At 35.5% G+C, this 20,205-nt stretch overlaps 2 protein-coding genes across 2 annotated transcripts; one reads left to right on the top strand and one right to left on the bottom strand.

The window, feature by feature from the left end:
• On the top strand, positions 4,893 to 12,154 carry LOC109225049 (aspartate aminotransferase, mitochondrial). The gene is made up of 10 exons (XM_019389644.1): positions 4,893 to 5,220; positions 5,547 to 5,632; positions 7,028 to 7,234; positions 7,380 to 7,485; positions 7,612 to 7,716; positions 7,789 to 7,961; positions 10,470 to 10,629; positions 11,286 to 11,381; positions 11,490 to 11,584; positions 11,687 to 12,154. Exons 1-10 carry the CDS (start codon positions 5,047 to 5,049, stop codon positions 11,757 to 11,759), a joined length of 1,275 nt encoding a protein of 424 aa, XP_019245189.1. The 5' UTR covers positions 4,893 to 5,046; the 3' UTR covers positions 11,760 to 12,154.
• LOC109225041 (shaggy-related protein kinase eta-like) lies at positions 13,462 to 18,291 on the bottom strand. The gene is made up of 12 exons (XM_019389637.1): positions 17,991 to 18,291; positions 17,021 to 17,113; positions 16,713 to 16,772; positions 16,365 to 16,637; positions 16,206 to 16,280; positions 16,041 to 16,097; positions 15,805 to 15,945; positions 15,653 to 15,703; positions 15,466 to 15,561; positions 15,248 to 15,331; positions 14,958 to 15,059; positions 13,462 to 13,963 (listed from the first exon to the last, which is right to left on the bottom strand). Exons 1-12 carry the CDS (start codon positions 18,135 to 18,137, stop codon positions 13,868 to 13,870), a joined length of 1,275 nt encoding a protein of 424 aa, XP_019245182.1. The 5' UTR covers positions 18,138 to 18,291; the 3' UTR covers positions 13,462 to 13,867.

Below are 20,205 nucleotides of genomic sequence, written 5' to 3'. Positions count from 1 at the left end.
GTTGGCATTGGTCGTCCTGTAATTCCATAGAGTAACTCACGTCTATGGAAAGTATGATATTAAGTTTTTGTTGGAGATTGTAGCATTGCACACGGACAACATATTTCCACTAGCGCTTTGCCATTCTTCTGCACGAAAGCAAGAAGACGTTGACGCTTTTTTTGAACTTGAAGCAGCACTTGTTAAACGCGTTCAGGTATTTGTCTAATTTGATCGACTGTGGTTATTTTATTAGTTCTGTGCGGGCAACTGCTGAATGGCGGAACCCAATGCATAACCACACGTTACTGTGTGAGGCCCTGAAGGCCAATTTTCCAGAAGAAATATCCTGACAGGCCTTGCATGACTTAATGTGGATGGGCCGCAACGAGCACCAGCATGCAAATTCATGAGACGGCATATTTTAAGCGATCCGGCAGATTGATCCAACGAGCATAATACTTGGCTGATGGGACATGAGCTTTCACATGTGACATGCATGTTGATGGCGGCAGACGATGGGAGCCCTGACTACAAATGTTGTCGGAGTCATTCAAACGGCTTTGTTTGAAGTCTGCCCAATGGATTGACTGTCACGCCATGGTCCCGCATGACATTCAAACAGAGTGCGGAGAGGTTTAGTTCAAAGGCATGGAGCTTGTTGCATCGGCATTGATGGACATGGGGTGTTCAATTTTATGCCAATACCGATGAAGAAGATTTGAAGGTACAGGAGGTGAGCATATTGGCAATTCATTTTTACAGTACGATCACGATCGGGGGTGTTTTTGAGTTAAGACTGCTATCCGCAGGACACCGTGGGAATAACCTACATAACTATGAATGAAGCCAGAAGGTTGTGTTCTATGTGGGAAAACAAATTGAAATTTACAGTAATACAAACATACCTGCGCCCTGTGGTATATCGCATCAACCGCCGGGGATGAGGCATAACTCAATCTAACGCCCACCATCCACGTCCTGGGTCGGCCGAATCCTCAACTGTGATAGATGGGAACTGAAAAGAACTGTTTCTAACATCCCTGTCAAATGTACCCGTGATCAACCAATTGTAATCTGACGGGGTGACCTGCGATGCTGGCAAGAGATAGCTGAAGGCTGTACGACGGTCATGCTGTGGAAGGCTCATCTACTTGAGGGAAATTACCTCGGCTGATCAATCTCCAAGATCCTCATCATGTGCCTCAACAGGTGGGGACAAGGTGCCATCAACGTCCCTTTGCTGGGGACCACACCTCCTCGCCGTCCCCCGACCACCCGTAGGGCACCCCTGCCTCGTGCCCTAACCCTGCCGTCGTGGGAACACCCACCCCGATGGTACTCCTCTGGCGCCGCATACTCCAGCCTCGTGATCCAACCTCGCGCCATCCTTCTTCGCTCGATATAGGGTTCTGACGAGCCAGCTCTTTGCCACCCGCCAGCCATAAACTCAAACGACTCCAACATTGTCGGCCTCTGCTGCTTGATCTCCTTTGTCCCAAACCGGTAACAATGCATAAAACCATCAATTGCTGGTTTAAATGACCAAAACACATAGTTGAAAATATATTCTGGTCTGTCCGGACTCCGCTCACGCTTCCATTCAACAACAGTCCCGGGGTTAAAGTGTTGCAGTGCGGCCATGTACCTGGGCAGATTTGAAAAAGACTTATCCCAGTCGCCATAAATAAGTTCAAAGGCACGTTTGCGACCAAGATATGCCTTTCTTTTGGTTATAGTACAACCATACTCCTGGTGGACGGCTGTAATACACTCTTTAATCTTGAACCTAATGGACACTTCCAAATATGGAATCAAGACAAGAGAAATCAAGTCTACATCCAGGTTGAAGTGATTCTCATTGAATGTGTCCATTTCACATCTGTGGGTGCTAATAAATTTACCCACTTTCCACAACCCTGATTTCTTCTTGCTGGCACGCAACATCCAGTGACAACCCATAAAGTATCTACGGCATACAGCCTTGTATACCTCCGTAGTTGACTCGCTTACCGTCATCTCACGACACTCTCTTACGCTGTAGATTTTTACAGCCCTGATTAGGCGAGCTTTATCGGGGAAATACATGCCCTTTGTCAGCACCGCTGGTCTAGACTCATCCCACATCGCTGACCGAATTTCGTCATCATCCCTTGTGAGGGCATCCACGTCCGGCATACTTGGCAAATTATCAAAGTAGGGAATATTCCGCTCATGAAATGGCACGTGGGACTCGTACACTCTTGGTCTAGTGGGAGGTGGAGGAACATGCTCCCTCGTCAACTCAGGTTCAACATTCACTTCCTCCTCCTCATCACCCTCATCAGGGAAGGGTGTGTCATCTCCAGACTCATCCGCATTGTTGTCATAATCACTATCATCTTCCTGACTCTGCGCATCTGCCAAATCACGAGTCAATACGTCGTCTATGGCCAACTGTGTGAGGTCAGGAGCATCAAGATGCTCGTTTTCACTGCACAAAAGAACAAAATGATAAGCTACCCAACTAGATAAATACCTTACATATAGCTATATCACTTTACTTACAAGTCGTACTGTCTTAACGTTTCATGATGGATGTTTTCTTGTTGGTGATGACTCCCGGATGGACCATCGTGGTCCAATACGTCAGAACTACGCATATTCCAACTAGGGGCGGGTCATAACTTGTAAAATTCATATCCAGACGGTACCCCCTATGAAAAATATGAGTGTTAATACAAATCCAATTAAAACATAAAACAAACATCGCTAAAGCGTAGAAAAATTGAAGTTTACCAGTCGTCTTGTGGATTATATAAAGTCAAAAAATTATTTTGTGGCTGCTCATTCGCCGGTGGTGACAAGTTTAAATCAAGGCAAGCTCTTTCATCAGCAATCTGCCCCGCAAAAATTGCTCCAGAATAACCACCTGATGACTGGGGGTTATCCCTACTATGCACGCCCTCATTATTGGAAACGTCTTCAACCCTGACGTACATTTCCAATAATTTTATTACAATAAATTCCCTGTATTCATCCGGAATCCGCAAAAAATCTCTAAGAGTTTCATAATCTTCGATGTAAAACTCAGAATAATAAGCAAACCCCTGCGGAGTCACTGAATACGGAAATCTACCGGTTACTTTAAGGTTCACCGAACGTTTCCTCGCACTCATTTTTTTACGTAACAACGATACCAATTTATCGTACTCCATTGTAAGCGGCAATTTAACATGACACTGTGGATGTGAGCTATACCTCACAAAGTTATTCTCCAGCACAACTTCAACCCCCCCCCCCTCCCCAAATATAATGAAACCCTTATTTTTGGCTCTTCAGACATTATAGAAAAATGATTGATAAGAAGAAGAGAGAAGTATGAACGGAAGTTTGAAGGAAAGTTTTGAATGGATTTTCATAAAATTCAAACGCCTTTAAATAAGGCAAGTCCGAGCTTGGGGTGCAGAATTTTTATATATAAAATGCAGTACAATACTACGTTTTATCTATTTGAATTATTATTATGTCAGTTATCCGCAGAACACTTATTGGTGGGCCAAAAAATTGGTGTAAAACGCAGTATTATAATACGTTTTACACTAAAAAACAAATATTCTCTGCAGTCCTGCAGAACTATTATTATGGTGGGCCCAAATTTAATAGCGAAACGCAATATAATACTGCGAATTGATGAATCGCAGTACACTACTGCGTTTAGCTTTAACGGCTAACTTTTCGTTAATGTTAAACGCAGTAGTGTACTGCGTTTTATGTAGAAATGTATCCTTTTTTTTACACGTAAAAACGTACTTTTTGTCCAAAAGTACAACATTTAAGTTTCGGACTCTTTTCCTTTCTTATTGCAAAAATATTCCTTTTCTGGATTATCAGTAACCCGAGTACTTCTAAAATAGGCTTTGACCGAAATTCCTATTTTTTGGTTAAACAGTTGGATTCGTGTGGCTAAACAGTTGTTGGTTAGTTAACAAAACACTACTCCCTCCGGTCCAAAATAAGTGATTTTTTGGTTGTTTTCACACATATTAAAAAACTCACCTTTTAGCATTAATTAACAATGAAATTGGCCATATTAACCTTTACTAGCTCTTCACATAAATACTTACATACTTCAACATTATTTACTCCAAGGGCAATGTAGGAAAAAAATAATTAATTCAGTCTTGAAATCTGGAAAAATCACTTATTTTGGACCAAAAAAAATGCCAAAAAATAACTTATTATGGACCGGAGGGAGTACTATTCTAAATCCCTGCTTTATGTTAAGCTATTTTTATTTTGAGAGTCAAATAATCTTTAAATCATTACAATTTCTTAAACACTTTAAATGTTTTGAATTATAAATGATTTACTTCATATAATACTTATGTAATTTCAACACTCTTTTTTATTTCAAAAAATATTAATTTCTAAATTCATCTTAAAGATTAAATAATTAATCGTCATATTTCAAAATTCGTCATTAAGATAGTAAAGTACTACTCCTACTCCACTTGCGATATATACGAAGTAAGGGGTAGTTTGGTTTAAAAATAAGTTATATTGAGATTAGTTATACTGGAATTAGTTATACTGAAATTTATTATCCTGTTATTATTTTATATTGACTGTTTGATATGTTGTATTAATCTTGAAATTTGTCAATTTTATAATTTTATCGTGAAATAACTTATTTTGGAATTTCTATTCTACTTTCTGACAAATATAAATTAGCCCGATAAAATAACTTATTCTAAAATTAATAATCAAACTAGAGATAAGACGGTACCAAAATAATCCCTATGAGATAAACTTTGGCAGATAGATAATCATTAATACGTCCAACTGTTTTGACGTTTTTGCCCCTCAACTTTGAGCCAAAAAAAACAAAGCAACATCAGCTTTTTTACCGTTTAGTGATTAGATTACGCTTCTCGAGGCAAAAGCTGTTAGTAACATTGACGGATCGCTCAGTCCACTCTCCGTCTTCCGTCTCCTATATAAAGACTAAATTCCCATTTCACACTAACTTCGACAAACACGCCGTTTTCCTCGCTCCGATTCTCTAAATCCTCTCTCCAGATAGCCATGGCGATCCGAGCCGCGATTTCCGGTCGTTCCCTCAAGCTTAGCTCGTCGGTCGGAGCGCGATCTTTGTCGTCGTTGTGGCGAAACGTCGAGCCGGCTCCTAAAGATCCTATCCTCGGCGTTACTGAAGCTTTCCTCGCCGATACTACTCCCCATAAAGTCAATGTTGGCGTTGTAAGTTTTTTTTTCTCTTTCCTTTGTTTTATTTTCCACCTCATTTCGTGTAAACAAGGATTTAGCTTACTTGACCAGTTCGCCATAGCTGTAAAAATAGTTTTACTGTGACGAATCACCAACATATGGATAGAAACTACTCATATAGTCAACAACATAAGTCGATCTCAATCGCTTTGGGATTGAGAGAGAGTTTATTGATTTAATTTTTGTATGCGTTCGACTTTTGTCAACTTGATCTATTTAAGAAAAAATTGAAAAAGATTTGACCATTTTTCTTAAAATATTTCTTTTTAAAAAAATTATTTATTGTAATTATTGTGCAGGGGGCTTACAGGGACGACAATGGAAAACCCGTGGTACTGGAGTGTGTCAGAGAAGCAGAGCGGAGGATCGCTGGCAGTTTCAACATGTGAGTGCTTCTCCTGATTTATTCAAGTTTTTCTGTTATTTTATTTGTAATTAATTACGATTACGTTAAATTTGATCTATTAAGTAGAAACTTCAGCCAGTAAGATTGTTTTTTTTCTTCGAGGAGTTTGAGATGTAAAACCCAGGTCGGATGCACTGGGATTTTTAAGTAGTTTGTACAAATATATTCTTAAATATTTTTTAAAAATTTCCTGTATACACACACATACATGTGATTAATTAATTACCTACTGATCTAGGATTTATAGGTAGTTTGGAAAAATATATTTTCAATATCCTTTAAGAATTTCCTCGTATGTGTAATTTGAGTATGAGAAAATCACTGCTTACGCTAGGGATCAGCCTCTAAAAAGCTGGTGCTGAGTCTTGTGAGTGGTGACTGTTCTTTATTTTCAGTTACTATAGCCACAAATTGTTGGTTATTGATTAAGTATAAATAAACCAATGTATTAGGGAGTGCATTCGTATGAAGCATCTTTTTTAAGTCTCTACAGAAATGGGTGGTCCGATATTTTCCACCCGTCACTTCCACTAACCAGTTTGATTCTTTGGGACTTTTTCTTTGTATTCTCACGTTTACGTCTAGTGGATGGTGCACATGGATTTCCTTACTAATTCTTTCTAATGCGTTTGCAGAGCTTTCTCCCAAGATAAATTATTAATATCAAATTGACCTTTCGTTAGTTCAATGATGCTTAACTTTTTCAAATATTGCCCCTCACATCCCATTTTATATTATGAAGTTTGAAAAGTTTAACTAGACATGCTGTAATAAAATTTTATTTGACTTGTATATTTTATTCATTATGGTAGGAGAAAGTATTAAAATAACAAGTGAAAAGTCTGTTTTATGGATAAAGAATATTACGTGAAATTTGAATTTGAAATTTTGAATTGATTTGCTTCTTTAAATTTATGAAACCGTCTATGAGAATATTATTAGTACTCCATTTGTCTCATTTTATATGAAGGCATCTGACTTTGCACAAAGTTTAAATATAAAGAAACTCATGTATTTAAGTAAGTGATAGTGAGAGTTTCACATTTATTTTTGTTCTCTCTTCTTATAAAAGAATGAACTTTTGTATCAAGTGGATCCCAACAAGTCATGTCATTAAGGGTAAAACAGGGATGCTAAGATTAACTAATTTCCAAAAAGAGAAAGATTTCATTCTTCTTGGACATGCTAAAAAGGAAAGTGTGTCACATAAAATGAGACAGAGACAATATAAGTTTGTCAAACATTTTGTGACGTCCTAAACTAGAAAGTGTCTTGGATGGGGGAGAACTACGTTATCTGTTCTCAAAAAAGTGTGCATCATGTGATACTATGTGGATAGTTTAGTTCACATGTTGACAATTCATCATTTATCAGGGAATATCTTCCTATGGGAGGTAGTGTCAACATGATCGAGGAGTCACTGAAGTTAGCCTACGGGGAGAACTCAGACTTGATAAAAGATAAGCGCATTGCAGCAATTCAAGCTTTATCTGGGACTGGAGCATGCCGAATTTTTGCAGACTTCCAAAGGCGCTTTTGTCCTGATTCACAGATTTATATTCCTGTTCCTACATGGTCTAAGTAAGTGTATTCTTCTGCTTCTCTGCATCTCTACAGCATCCTAATTGATCTTCCTCAATTGGTTTTTGCACATTAAAACATGAGTATGCAAATACCTTCAAAATTTTCTAATTTCCTGTCATTACTAATATGAAATTCTTGGCAGTCATCATAACATTTGGAGAGATGCTCATGTCCCTCAGAAAACATATCATTATTATCATCCTGAAACAAAGGGGTTGGACTTCGCTGCACTGATGGATGATATAAAGGTAAGAAAACATATATTTGAGATTGTTTTCCATGATGGTTTGTTCTCCTGTTTGATGATATAGTGTCCCTCCTCAAGTGGCAATTATGTGTTCTATCCTGACGTATTTCAATTTTCATTGACATAGAATGCCCCAAATGGATCATTCTTTCTGCTTCATGCTTGTGCTCACAATCCTACTGGGGTGGATCCTACAGAGGAACAATGGAGGGAGATCTCACACCAGTTCAAGGTAATGATTTGTATGTTTTGTCTCTCCCTTTTCTTGTCATAAGTCATATTAAATTTATTACACTGGTTCCAGGTGAAGGGACATTTCGCTTTTTTTGACATGGCCTATCAAGGATTTGCTAGTGGGAATCCAGAGAAGGATGCTAAGGCTATCAGGATATTTCTTGAAGATGGTCATCCGATAGGATGTGCCCAATCATATGCAAAAAATATGGGACTATATGGCCAGAGAGTTGGTTGCCTAAGGTAAACTACTACTCCCACTATCATACCTTGTTTGCCCTAGTTACAATCTGGAGAGTGTTTGGCCAAGCTTTTGGGAGGCCAAAAGTACTTTTTTTTCCCAAAAAAGTACTTTTTAAAAAATTTGAGTTGTTTGGCCAATACAGAAAAGTACTTTTTGCCAGCAGAAGCAGTTTTTCTGCTTTTGGGAAGAAGCAGAAAATTCTAGCTTCTTCCAAGAAGCACAAGTAGAAAATTAATTTATTCAAGACAAAACTATCCTCACCATAAATTTATATTTTCCAAATTATCCCTTACTAATTTAAGTTTTTTCTTTTCATTTTTGTTTCTAGTTTTTACCATCCTATTAAAATTAAAGATATCATATTTATGAATCATATTGTAACTTTTCAAATTTTTTATTGACTTTTCTTGTTTTTGATCTTTTCTTGTTTTTGATCTTTTGTGTAATGTCTCGTAACTTTCCAAATTATCTTCTTCTTTTTTCACACTAAAGCAAATTATCTGCATCTTCTTTGGATTATCAATTCTCTTCCGACAAATAATTATTTATAATTTCTTCTATCATATGCTATTAGTTCCCGAATCTTTAAAACAGTTATCAAATCTGATTTGTGAAAATGACCTACAAATAGGTAATAAATTTACAATTGCATTATATAATCTATCGATATATTATTAAAAGAAGAAGAAAATGCATCCATGTTTAGTCAAGTGGCAGCCTCACAATAGGCCACTTGGCATTTTAGGACAAAGTTAGTAAGGTTAGGTAATAATTAGTTTCTTTTTGAATTTAAATTTTTTCTTTAAAAAATAAATTATACATTATGTGTTGTTAATAATTAGTTACTCTTTTTGAATTAGAATTTAAACATACTTAACTATTTCTTTTACGATTTCTTTTTTTATATATTTAAAATTATTTTTATTTTACGCTCAATGCCATCTTTCAAGTTTGACACTCAAAATCATTTAGTTACAACTATCATGGCTATACATAATTTCATCCGATAATATTCTTCTACCGATAAAGAATTCAACTATTATGCTAATGAAGACATTACTACAGAGATTGATGAAGGAGATCAGTCTTCTGATATTCCTTTAGAAATGCGAGGCAAGTCTTCTACTAATATGGAAGCGTTGTGTGATAGAAGTAGAGATGAAATTGTTGAGAAGTATTATCATGTGTGAGCGACTTTACTTATTATTTCATGATGGATTATCAATATATAGTAATTTGTGGATAGACTTCTAATTTATACTGAATGATGTTATTTTAATTATTCAAATCATCATATAAAAATAAGTAATTATACTGGATAATATCATATACTTTAGTATAACTATATATGTAAAATTGATTTAAAATTTTAATATGTTTGTTTACTTTATGTTTTATATTTTAATTAAATAAAATAAAAAAATAATAAAAGTCTCGTACGATAAATATTTAAGTTCATTTTTAAATTTAAAAGAATTATACAACCTTGGTACTATCCTTTTTGGTAATTTGACACTCAAAAGCACTTTTTGAAATGATTGGCCAAACACAAATTATTTACCAAATGTTGCAAAAAGTACTTCTTAAATGAATTGGCCAAACACAACAGTTTTTTTTCAAAAGTACTTTTAAAAAAAGTACTTCTGAAAAAAAGTACTTTTCAAAATAAGCAGATTTTGGCAGCTTGGCCAAACGGGCTCTAACTTTTTGTTAGACCATAGTTGGTCTATTTTCAAATGTTCTAATTCCAAAAGCAGTTACTACTATTAATTTTTTACCGTATGTCATATTTTCATATAATCAATATGTAGAGTTAGTTATTTATTTATATATTTTAAATTTATTTAGAATAAATTGAGTTCTTTCCGGTAATTTCAGTTCATTTCCACCTCAAAGTCCAACTCGACGAGAAAAACAGAATTTTGCTATTCAAAACTTAGATCCAACAAAAAGCACCAAAATTTTGGTTTTAAATTATAAAAAATGTCTACTCTAGGTTTTCGTCCTATGCAAGTGATGTGATTTTACAATCTTAAAATAAGGCATCAATCAATCCCAAACTAGTTTGATTCAACTATATAAATCTTTGTTCCTATTTCACGGCATTGGGCCCATTGCATTCCAATGATGGTAAATAAGACAAATTAGGGGTTCTCTAAGATTAGAGATTCCTTAATAAAATCTCATACTATTATCTACACTGTCACACGTCTCTGACCTTAAAAAAGGACTTCTAGCAGACACTAGATTTAATGTAAGTGTAACAACAACAACAGCTAAGTTTTAATCCAAACTAGTTAGTATCGCTTATATGAATCCCTTGATTCCATTGAGTAGCACTGGAGGCATGAAATAGAAAACTTTTCTTCTGATTTAAATCTATTATTAAATTATCGAGGAGAAAAAATTTGATTACTTGTTGGTAAATCTTATTTGTTGTTTTAAACACACACAAAGCCGAAAGACCTCTAATACTTTTGCTGAGATGCTTCCGCAATTCACTGCAGTGTGGTTTGTGAGGATGAAAAACAAGCAGTGGCAGTGAAAAGTCAGTTGCAGCAGCTTGCTAGGCCCATGTACAGTAATCCACCTGTTCATGGCGCGCTCGTTGTTTCTATCATCCTTGGAGATCCAAACTTGAAAAAGCTATGGCTTGGGGAAGTGAAGGTAATACGTTTAGAACAAGATAAAGATTTATGATTATATAACTATCATTGCTATTTTGACGAAAGGTAGGAACTAGGAATCTTGCTATTAAAGATATTTGCTTGCCTTTATTTTGGAAAAAGGGTATTTTCTCGCTTTTTCAAATGTATGAGATTTGGATCGAGCCATCACATGGAGATGCTGTGCAATTTTCTGCTACTCACATGGAAAGGATCTTTTTCTTTTGGTGATCTGTTTAAGCACCAATTTGCCAAAGCCTACTATGTTGTCCAATCTTTTCAGCCACAGAAACAGGTCTAAACCAGCCCCTAACTTTAATAAGCTTACCATGGTAGTTTCAGCAAAAATAAATTGGTCTGTGCAGCCGTTAACTGTTTTCTTTGTCGGGCCTGTTAAACTTGTATTTCTCCCAGCAGGGGAGGAGGTAGCCTTTTGGCTACGGGTTCAACTGAACCCATAACTTTCAACACGGAGTATGAATTTATATGTAAAAACCTACTAAAATTTCAACAAGTATTATAGATTTGAACCCATAATTTTAACAGAGCCCAAAGGTCAAGTTGTTGGTGCTGTGGCTGCTCTTTAGCTTTGTGCTCATTATCAGAGCATCATATGTTTAAGCGTTGAGGTTCAATGACTAAGAGTTCTTTTTCCAGGGCATGGCTGATCGCATTATCGGGATGAGAACTGCTTTAAGAGAAAACCTTGAGAAGTTGGGGTCACCTCTTTCCTGGGAGCACATAACCAATCAGGTATTGAAATCAACGACATCTGTTGTTTTCTATACTAGTAGTATATAACCATTTAGAAAATTACTATGGTTCACCTACTGCCCCATTAATACTCGATACTACCAACAGATTGGCATGTTCTGCTATAGTGGGATGACACCCGAACAAGTCGACCGTTTGACAAAGGAGTATCACATCTACATGACTCGTAATGGTCGTATCAGGTATAATCATTAGGTCACCAATTTCTGCTTAATGCTCCGGTGTTCTTGTACGAGTTATATCTCATTATTTTTTCCACTATGTTATGTCTTTTGTATGTGCAGTATGGCAGGAGTTACTACTGGAAATGTTGGTTACTTGGCAAACGCTATTCATGAGGTTACCAAATCAGCTTAATGTCTGAAATTATGGATTCATTTTAAATAACCAGCAGCGGAAGGCTGTGGAAACGACATCAAATGTCAGAATATCAAGATTCATTTTTTCCCCCTACCATTTTCTCTCCTTGTAGGATGGACTGTTGAATTCCTTTTTTTCTGGTGGGTGAGGGAATAGGGACTTGATTTCTTTTTTTTCTGATGGGTGAGGAAACATGTTGTAATAGCTAAGTTAAAATAATCATACTGACAGAGGAACGAATAGGGACTTGATTCTGGGAGAATTTTGAGGTGTAGAAGCAGAGTCTTTAGACATGTTGAGGTGGATAAGTTTCTCTGTTGTATTATATGTCATTCTAGGATACATCCGGGGAGAAATTCAAAAAGTCAGATTTACAAGTGGTCGTTTAAAAATAGCTCAGTTTCAAAAGTAATCGAAATTTAGTCACTTTTCATGTAAAGATAAATCTGAGCGAAAACACTGTTCAAAACCCGAAAAATACGCCAGTATATTATGTTGTAGTTCCAGCATAAGTATATTTGAATTCCAGCATATTATACTGGAGTTCCAAGATAGGTATCCTGCTGGAGTTCCAAGATAGGTATGCTCCAGCATAGGGGTGGCAATATGGTTCAAAGAAAATAGTTAATCACCATATTATCCACTAAAAAATGGGTTGGATAATGAACTTTTTAAAACGGGTCAAATATGAATAAGAACCATATTATCCATTTAGAAAATGAATAACCAATAAGTAACCAATGGATAACCAATGAGTCTAACTTTTACATTTGTAAAGCCTCAAATTAGGGGTTCCTAGTTAGGGAGACTAAGAATTCTCCCAAAAGTGATCATATACAAGAAGTCATGGATAATATGGGTAACCTATATTATCCGCCGGTTAACCCGTTTTTTATCCGTATTAAATATGGGTTGGGTCGGATAATTGATCCGTTTTTTCATTACCCGTTTTCGACCCGAACCATATCCGACCCGACCCGCCCGTTTGTCACTCCTGCTCCAGCATAATATGATGGAGTTCCAGCATATGTACACTAGAACTCCAGCATAATATATTAGAGTTCCAGCAAGTATACCGGCACCATTCGCCAGCCCATGAGGCACTGGATTAAACTCATCTGCGGATGTTATCATTAATTCTAGGTTGCATCAACTGAACTTCATCATTTGCCTTAAAATCTCAGTTTTCTGACTTTGTTCTGCAATTCAACTGTTTGAATACAGCAGAATTCAGAAAAAAGATTACACCTTTTAAAAAGATCATGTTTAAAAAGATTACACCTTTTATAATTCAATTCAACTACTCTAGCTTCATTTTAAGATAATTCTTGGTGAAGGACTCGAGGTAAATAGCTGAAACAGTCGTCTCGTAACCAGCATTAGTATGGCATGATAAGTATTTGGCATCTCATTTGTTAGCCCCTATTAAAAAGCCTTATCGACATTGAGTTTGCTCTAAGTGGTATTTGAAAATTTGACATCTCCTGTCTACATATTCAATGGTTCTTTAAATGTCCATTTTTCTTCCTTCTTTGATTTTTGGGTTTCCCTTGGTGATAATTTCCTCTACTAATACACAACTATGAAACTTGAGAAATATAGCATAAGATTTTAAATTTGTCTGTAGTCTCGAAAATAAATTTAACAATCATCAGTTTAAGAAAAAACAATCAAATTGATCCTTCAAAGGCAAAAAAAAAAAAAGCCAACGCTTGGAGAGACCTTGGATAACATTTGCTCCAGACACAGGAGAACAGAAAAAAGAGCAAAAAGGAACTGCATGTAAATATAAATAACCACAACTGAAAGCTACAAATCCTATTATGTCTTCTCAAGGAAATCTCTGCCTAACTAGACATTACAATATTTATCATTTTATACTCCTATCTGAAATTTTCTTATCAAAACAATATACAGAAGCGGCAACAAGTCTGCTATTAAGATGACATAGTAGCAGGATCACTTCCTTGTAAGCCAAGCAGCGACTATACGCATACAACTTACAGGCGTACATAGCTGCTGGTTAAGCCAAAATGCCAGGTTACACCAAATCCACAAAACCTCCCTCTACCTTGATACACCAGCTTTATATTTCATTAGGACAATTACGTCGCACCAGGATGGGGAAAATTCAAACCAGTTTGCCTCCACACATGCTCGGGGATCAGCTTGCTTACCAAATCAGGTGAAGCTCCAGTTAACTGCAAGCAACAGGCAGACAATGAGAATAATCACAAAGAAACAAAAGATTGGTTCATGTAACAACCCACTAGTAGAAAACAAGTCCACCTAGTTGACAATGAAAATAAATACCCAATGCCTGCCTCATACAATTTTTTTTTTATACACACACACACACGCATGCGTGCGTGTGTGTGCAATTCCTGAGAGAAGGCTCATATTGGATAATAACAGGAACCTTTTTCTAATGGTTAATGTTTCTGATAATAAGTTGTGAAGCCAAAATTATTATCTTGATGTTTAAAGATCTGCTAACTGTTTGGAAAATGGAAGCTTTTACCGAGTGATAAAATTTTAAAACCATCAATTACCATAGATGAATTCTCATGACAACCAACCACCAAAATATATTATATTAAATAGCTCCGCAATAATCGGTAACTATAAATATGAATACTTAGATTCATGCACGTGCAGACAATTTTTAATACTCACGTTTTGAAGCAGAGGAAGTACAGATGAATAGAAGTGATTGTTATTTCTTAGAAAAAAGACAATAAATTATCAAAAAAAGGAAAAAAGAATATGAACGACAAGACGCATGACGCACTTAAAAGTACAAGAAAAAAGGACAACACACAAAAATCATGAGCTAATATGTAACGCATCATTTTCCGGTATTATTCACTTTTGAATATCTTTTTCTAAAAGGACCTACTTTAAAAGTTCCTTTCCTGTAATTATCACTTCACACGAGAAAAACATGTGCATCCCCACTCCCAACTCAACACTTCCGTTTTCGTTTATAACAAATATCCTAATAATGGATAAGGAAAAACAATGCTCTAATTGACAAAATAAATCTTTGATGGTTGTGTAGAATTGCATAACCGTAATAACCGGTGAGCCAGCGATTTGTCAAAAATTCAAAGATAAGGTCAGACAGAATAGTTAAATAGTTATGGACAAATATAATTATATTAGTAAAGGAACAAAAGATTTTGGAAAACATACTTCCTGTTTGAAGTTGAAAAGAGGTGGAAATGGACGTCCATTCGGGAGACGGGCATTGGGCTCACGAAGCTCGTCAAAGAATGAATGTGCACACGCTTCTAGCTGCAAGGAGTAAAAGCAGGTAAATAGAGTGATATAGCATATGTTTTGAAGATGATACAACAGTACTTTAAAGTATATCACTTGCACAAGAGGAAATAAAGCTACAAAAAGCAATTCCATCTTGTGACTAATGCCTAGCTATATGTCACTGTCAGATTGCCACACATAGAGAGAATGAGACAACTCACCGCAGTACATCGAAGACTTGGTGAATATTGGAGAAGCCGTGAAGCAAGATCAATTGCTTCAGGGGGCATTCTTTTGTGGAATACCTGAAACCATGGAAGTTTTTTAGCTCTCTTTTCAATTAACTAAATCTGATCCTAGGGGTAGTTAACATAAAAATATTTCAACAACAATATGACCTTATTCAGAATAACTACTAAAATATAATAATGCACAATACCTTGTGCCAAGGATGAGCTTTTATCTGTGGGAATCTGAAATCCGTGTAATTTGGGTTCATACATCGAATTTCTTCTCGAGTAGGAGTACCAAGGACCTGTGACAAGGTCTCGCATTAGTAAAAAGAGATCCATGTAATTGTTATCAGGATTACTAGAATGTCCAACAATGAAAGTATAAAGACACACCTTGATAATCTCTACAAGTTGGTCTACAGCATTTTCGCCGGGAAAGAGCGGCTGTCATAATTTATGATTAATGAAAGCTCAATAAAGTTACAAACTCCAATGAAATAATAGATAGAAAATTATCCACTTGAAAACAAAGTTATAACACAAACCTGCCCCAGAAGAAGCTCAGCAAGAACACATCCCGCTGACCAAATATCAATTGATGTTGTATATTCTGTGGCACCAAATATGAGTTCTGGAGCTCTGTAGTAGCGAGAGCAAATGTATGAAATATTTGCTTCACCATTCACCTGTGCATGGGAAAGTCTTTTAGTATTAAAATGCAACAAAATGAAATGGTTCAGTTTAAATGTTATGCGCAAAATAATTCTCCTGACAAACATACCAGGACTTTTGCACTTCCAAAGTCACAAAGCTTGACTTGATGGGTCAGAGGATCAACCTTCAAAGGACATACAATATAGATTTAGGTCAACGGTATCGTATAATAGGTGTAAAGTGGATTCTCCTTCACATACAATAGGAGTAAAGTGGATTCGCGTTAACATACCAAAAGATTTTGTGGTTTCACATCTCTATGGCAAATTCTTGGAACATTATGAATGTAAGCCAGCCCCCTGAATATCTGACGTACAACTTACTTTATTAGGATCACATAATATCCAATTGCAGAAGAGCCATAAGAAGATAAAGGAGGAGAGAAGTAAACCTGATACATATAAAGTTTGACATAGATGAGTGGCATCCTTTGGTTTGAATTGCTATAGTGCCTTAAAACCTTGTATAAACTTTCAGGGACATAATCCATGACCAAATTAAGGAAAAGCTCGTCTCTACTTGTCGTGGAAAAGAAGCAGTGCTTTAGACAAATGACATTTGGGTGATCCATCAAGCGCATCAGCTGTAGTTCACGATTTTTATACCGTTTGTCCTGCAAAACCTTCTTTATGGCCACGGTCTCTCCAGTTTCCAAGCATTTTGCCTAGAGACAGCAATGTTAGGTTACTCTATGTGCAAGCGGACTGATTCAAAGTTATAATTAAGTTAGCCCACAAACCTGAAACACTATTCCAAATGATCCTGTACCGACAACTCGCTCTGCCATGTAACTGATTGTCTGCAGAAAATAAATACAAAAAAGTGTCAATGTTTCTGAAAAAGCATGTTTATCAAAGGAATGAATTCCCAAAAATATCTCATCAGATTCTGTCAGTTAAACTATCAAAAGCATTGACACCAACGATTAGAATCATCTTAGTAATGTCCCCAGATTAGAATCCCAATATTAATGAACCAAGAAATTACAAAAAATTGAATTTCCAAATGAATAAGAACCAAAGAAACTGACATATATCAGGTACACACCCTTTTTGGTTCCCCATTCTTGCCTCCAATTGTGGTGGATATTATGTGACCAGTGACAGCACCATTACCCTCAACAACGGCAGCTGACATTTCCTACAATGCAAAACAAGCAAGGTCAATTGAAATGCCAAAAGAACTCCATCTCGTCTAAAAAATAGTAAGAACCTGTCATTACCATCAGACGACCTTACAAAATCGTTCAACAAAAACAGAAAAGCAGCGAATGGAATAAAAACATAGGCTTTAAGAAAGCATCACATGATAGAGGCTTGTAACTGAAACAAATACACTATTTAAGGAGAATCAGCCATCACCATTCACATGAAGCAAACGCTATGAAAGATTGAAGCACAATTTACCTAAAGATGAAGAAAAGCAGCTAAAAAGCCTTTTCATAAAAAGAGACTTGCAAGCAACCTAATAAAATTCAAGAATACCTGTCCTATATAATTCCCAACACACAAACAAGATAAAAGGGTAAAAGAGTCACTACCCTACATAAAAACCCTCATGGATCTAACCCAAAATGTGCACTTTATACGAAACCCCAAAATCAGCTACACTAGAAACAAGTACTAGTATAGAGCAAACAGCAAGAAAACCAAGAATAATTATTTGGTAAATAAAACCAAAACATGAAGCGGAAGCTACTCAAAGTTAAAAAATTTAAAATAGTAAGAGCTACAAATAAAGATGTTCCAAAGGAAAATAAAACTAAAAACAAAAACACTTTCTGCTGCTCTCTCATTTTGTTTCGGAAATACATTATTTTCCCCAGCAGCTGAAAAATACCTCAATTTAAGCAACTAACTCAAAAAAATCGAGCCGCCGGAAAATTCTCCGGCGATATCTCCGACGAACATTCCGGTCATGGAGAACGCATGAACTCAAAGAGATAGAGCTAGATCGAAGCACAAAGAACAAGGACAAAAAGTTTGAGCCTGTAGTCTTGGGAGAGGAGTAAAAGTACCTTGTCGGAATCCGTTTCCGGCCGTACGCCGGCGACGGCGTGCCTAACGGCAGCTGCTGCTCCTTGGTCACGATGAGCATTCTGCTGATGCTGAAGATTTTCCGGTGGATTATGGTGCTGCTGAGGTACCAGCGGTAACGAGGCCATGTGCTCTTCCTCTTCTGCTGCTTCTACACTCTGCTTCTTTCTTTTCTTCTTTCTCTATTCTCTAATTGCTTTATTATTTCAGCCTTAACCCCACTACTACTACTGCTGCTGTTCTCTCTCTCTCTCCAAATAAGGAATTATTGCCCAAACAATAGATAACTCTTGTCCTTTTACATTAATATTTAGTATTTATATTTTTATTACTATTTCAATTTGTGATTATTTTTTTTTTACTTTTATTAAATTTTTACTTTATAGAAAAAAATGGGGATGACCATTCAAGATGAGCTAGCCAACTAAGTGAACTATTAATTATTCAACTTTTTATTTGATGTAAACAATGTGTTCGAATAATTTTCTTATTTCGGATAAATTAATATGGACTCAACCTAGTTTAAATTTCAAATGTCAATTAGATACTAGAAATTAAGCTAGCGTTTGGATATAGATTTGATTGAAACTTAGAAAAAAAAGGTTTTGAAGTTATGTTGAAAAATAATTTTTAGAAGTTGAAGTTGCGTTTGTACGTGCATTTTACTTGAAAAAGAATTTAAGTTTTGTGAGTGGAAAAAAAAATCACTCAAAAACAAATAGAACACCATGAAAAAAATAACATTTTCAAAACAATTTTTTTTTAAAAAAAGTTTTATGTCTAAATACAAGCTAAAAATTCACCAATCAACATTAGGAAAGCCCTATCCGTTTATGAATTTTCTAAACGTACTCATTTAAGCATGCTTTATGTTTTATCGTTTTTTGGTCGGAAAGAAATTATACCAGGATTAATTATTTTACCTTTCTATGATGATAAAAAAATACTACAATCCCGAGATAACTAATTTCGAAATTAATTATTCCTTATCCCTCAAACCAAACGAGGCCTTAAAGTTTTAATTAAGGCATCATTAGTGCCTCATCAATTTCTATTACTCTTTCCTAAAAATGTATATCAGCTAAGGCGTACAGTACAACACAGTCTTTTTAACTTTTAGCTTTTTTGACTAGCAATAGTGATACTTCTTCACCCTTTATAAATTTTAGCTCTTTTGTTTGGCTGTGGGTGCATGAATTAGCTTTTCAAACTTTCAACTCCAATCATTAAAAAGAAAGCACTATGCTAGTAGTTTGTCCCTAAAAATAATATATTTGGGACAAAAAGTCTTATTGACCGCTTTAAATAGTTTTTTTTTAATCCTAAGTTATTTTTGCTACTTTTTATTTTATATTCAAAAAAGTATATTTATTTTTCTAATAAGAAAAATAATATTTCATAATGTAATATTCCTTTTTCCACCCCAAAAATAATAAACAATTGCATGGTAGCTAAAGGTGGATGCAGTTTCGTTATGAATTCAACTGAGTCTAATATTTCGATACAAAATATAAATATATTTAAAGAGGTCACAAATAATTCAATAAGTATCATATTGTGAATCCATAATTCCAACGATAAAATATGTTCAAACTAAGAATTTTAAAAGTTAAATTCAACAAGTTTAAGCCGGGGATCTACCTCTATGATGACAAGAAATGATGAAGTGGAGTTGAACCATATAATCAACCTTTTAGATACTTTCAAAGGCGTTTGAGATTTTTATCAATCAAATAATCCATTGAAATTTTTAGTAGTTAGTGTATTTTCTTCAACATTTTGTCGCCTTTGTGTTTTGCATATTTTATTTGGTGATTTCTTTATAAAAATTATACATTTGTTTAAATGTCTTAATTTATCCTAATAAATAGAGCTACTTAATTTATCCTAATAAATAGAGCTAGCTTGTTTTAGCTTGTAATTAAGTCTTTTCCTCTTATGGCGTCCGGGCAAAACATTCCCAACTACATAGGACGAAATCTTATTAGTATTGCATGTGATGTGTTTTTTGAAAAGTCAGTATTTGTTTTGAAGAACCATCAATGTTTCCTTTCTTTCCTTCTTTTTATTTTCTTTTTTAGCAGAAAATAATGTTAATTAATGCATATTTTTCTTGTGTATTTTTTTTTAGTTCATTAACATTAGAATACAACGGAAACATTTATGTTATACTACTGAACTTCACGGAAGAATCTT

Source organism: Nicotiana attenuata, chromosome 1, assembly GCF_001879085.1.
Source record: "Nicotiana attenuata strain UT chromosome 1, NIATTr2, whole genome shotgun sequence".
Taxonomy (NCBI): domain Eukaryota; kingdom Viridiplantae; phylum Streptophyta; class Magnoliopsida; order Solanales; family Solanaceae; genus Nicotiana; species Nicotiana attenuata.
The sequence above is the reverse complement of the archived record's forward strand: the minus strand, read 5'-3'. Positions and strand labels throughout refer to the sequence as shown.

Bases quoted from the DNA above. Each gene is read 5' to 3' on its own strand.
- LOC109225049 (XM_019389644.1), top strand. From the start codon at position 5,047: ATGGCGATCCGAGCCGCGATTTCCGGTCGTTCCCTCAAGCTTAGCTCG. The intron at 7,717-7,788 runs GTAATGATTTGT...CACTGGTTCCAG, and splicing joins AGATCTCACACCAGTTCAAG to GTGAAGGGACATTTCGCTTT. The intron at 10,630-11,285 runs GTAATACGTTTA...TTCTTTTTCCAG, and splicing joins TATGGCTTGGGGAAGTGAAG to GGCATGGCTGATCGCATTAT.
- LOC109225041 (XM_019389637.1), bottom strand. From the start codon at position 18,137: ATGGCCTCGTTACCGCTGGTACCTCAGCAGCACCATAATCCACCGGAA. The intron at 16,773-17,020 runs GTGTGTACCTGA...TATTTTCTGCAG, and splicing joins AGAATGGGGAACCAAAAAGG to ACAATCAGTTACATGGCAGA. The intron at 15,332-15,465 runs GTATTGTGCATT...CCATGGTTTCAG, and splicing joins AAGCTCATCCTTGGCACAAG to GTATTCCACAAAAGAATGCC.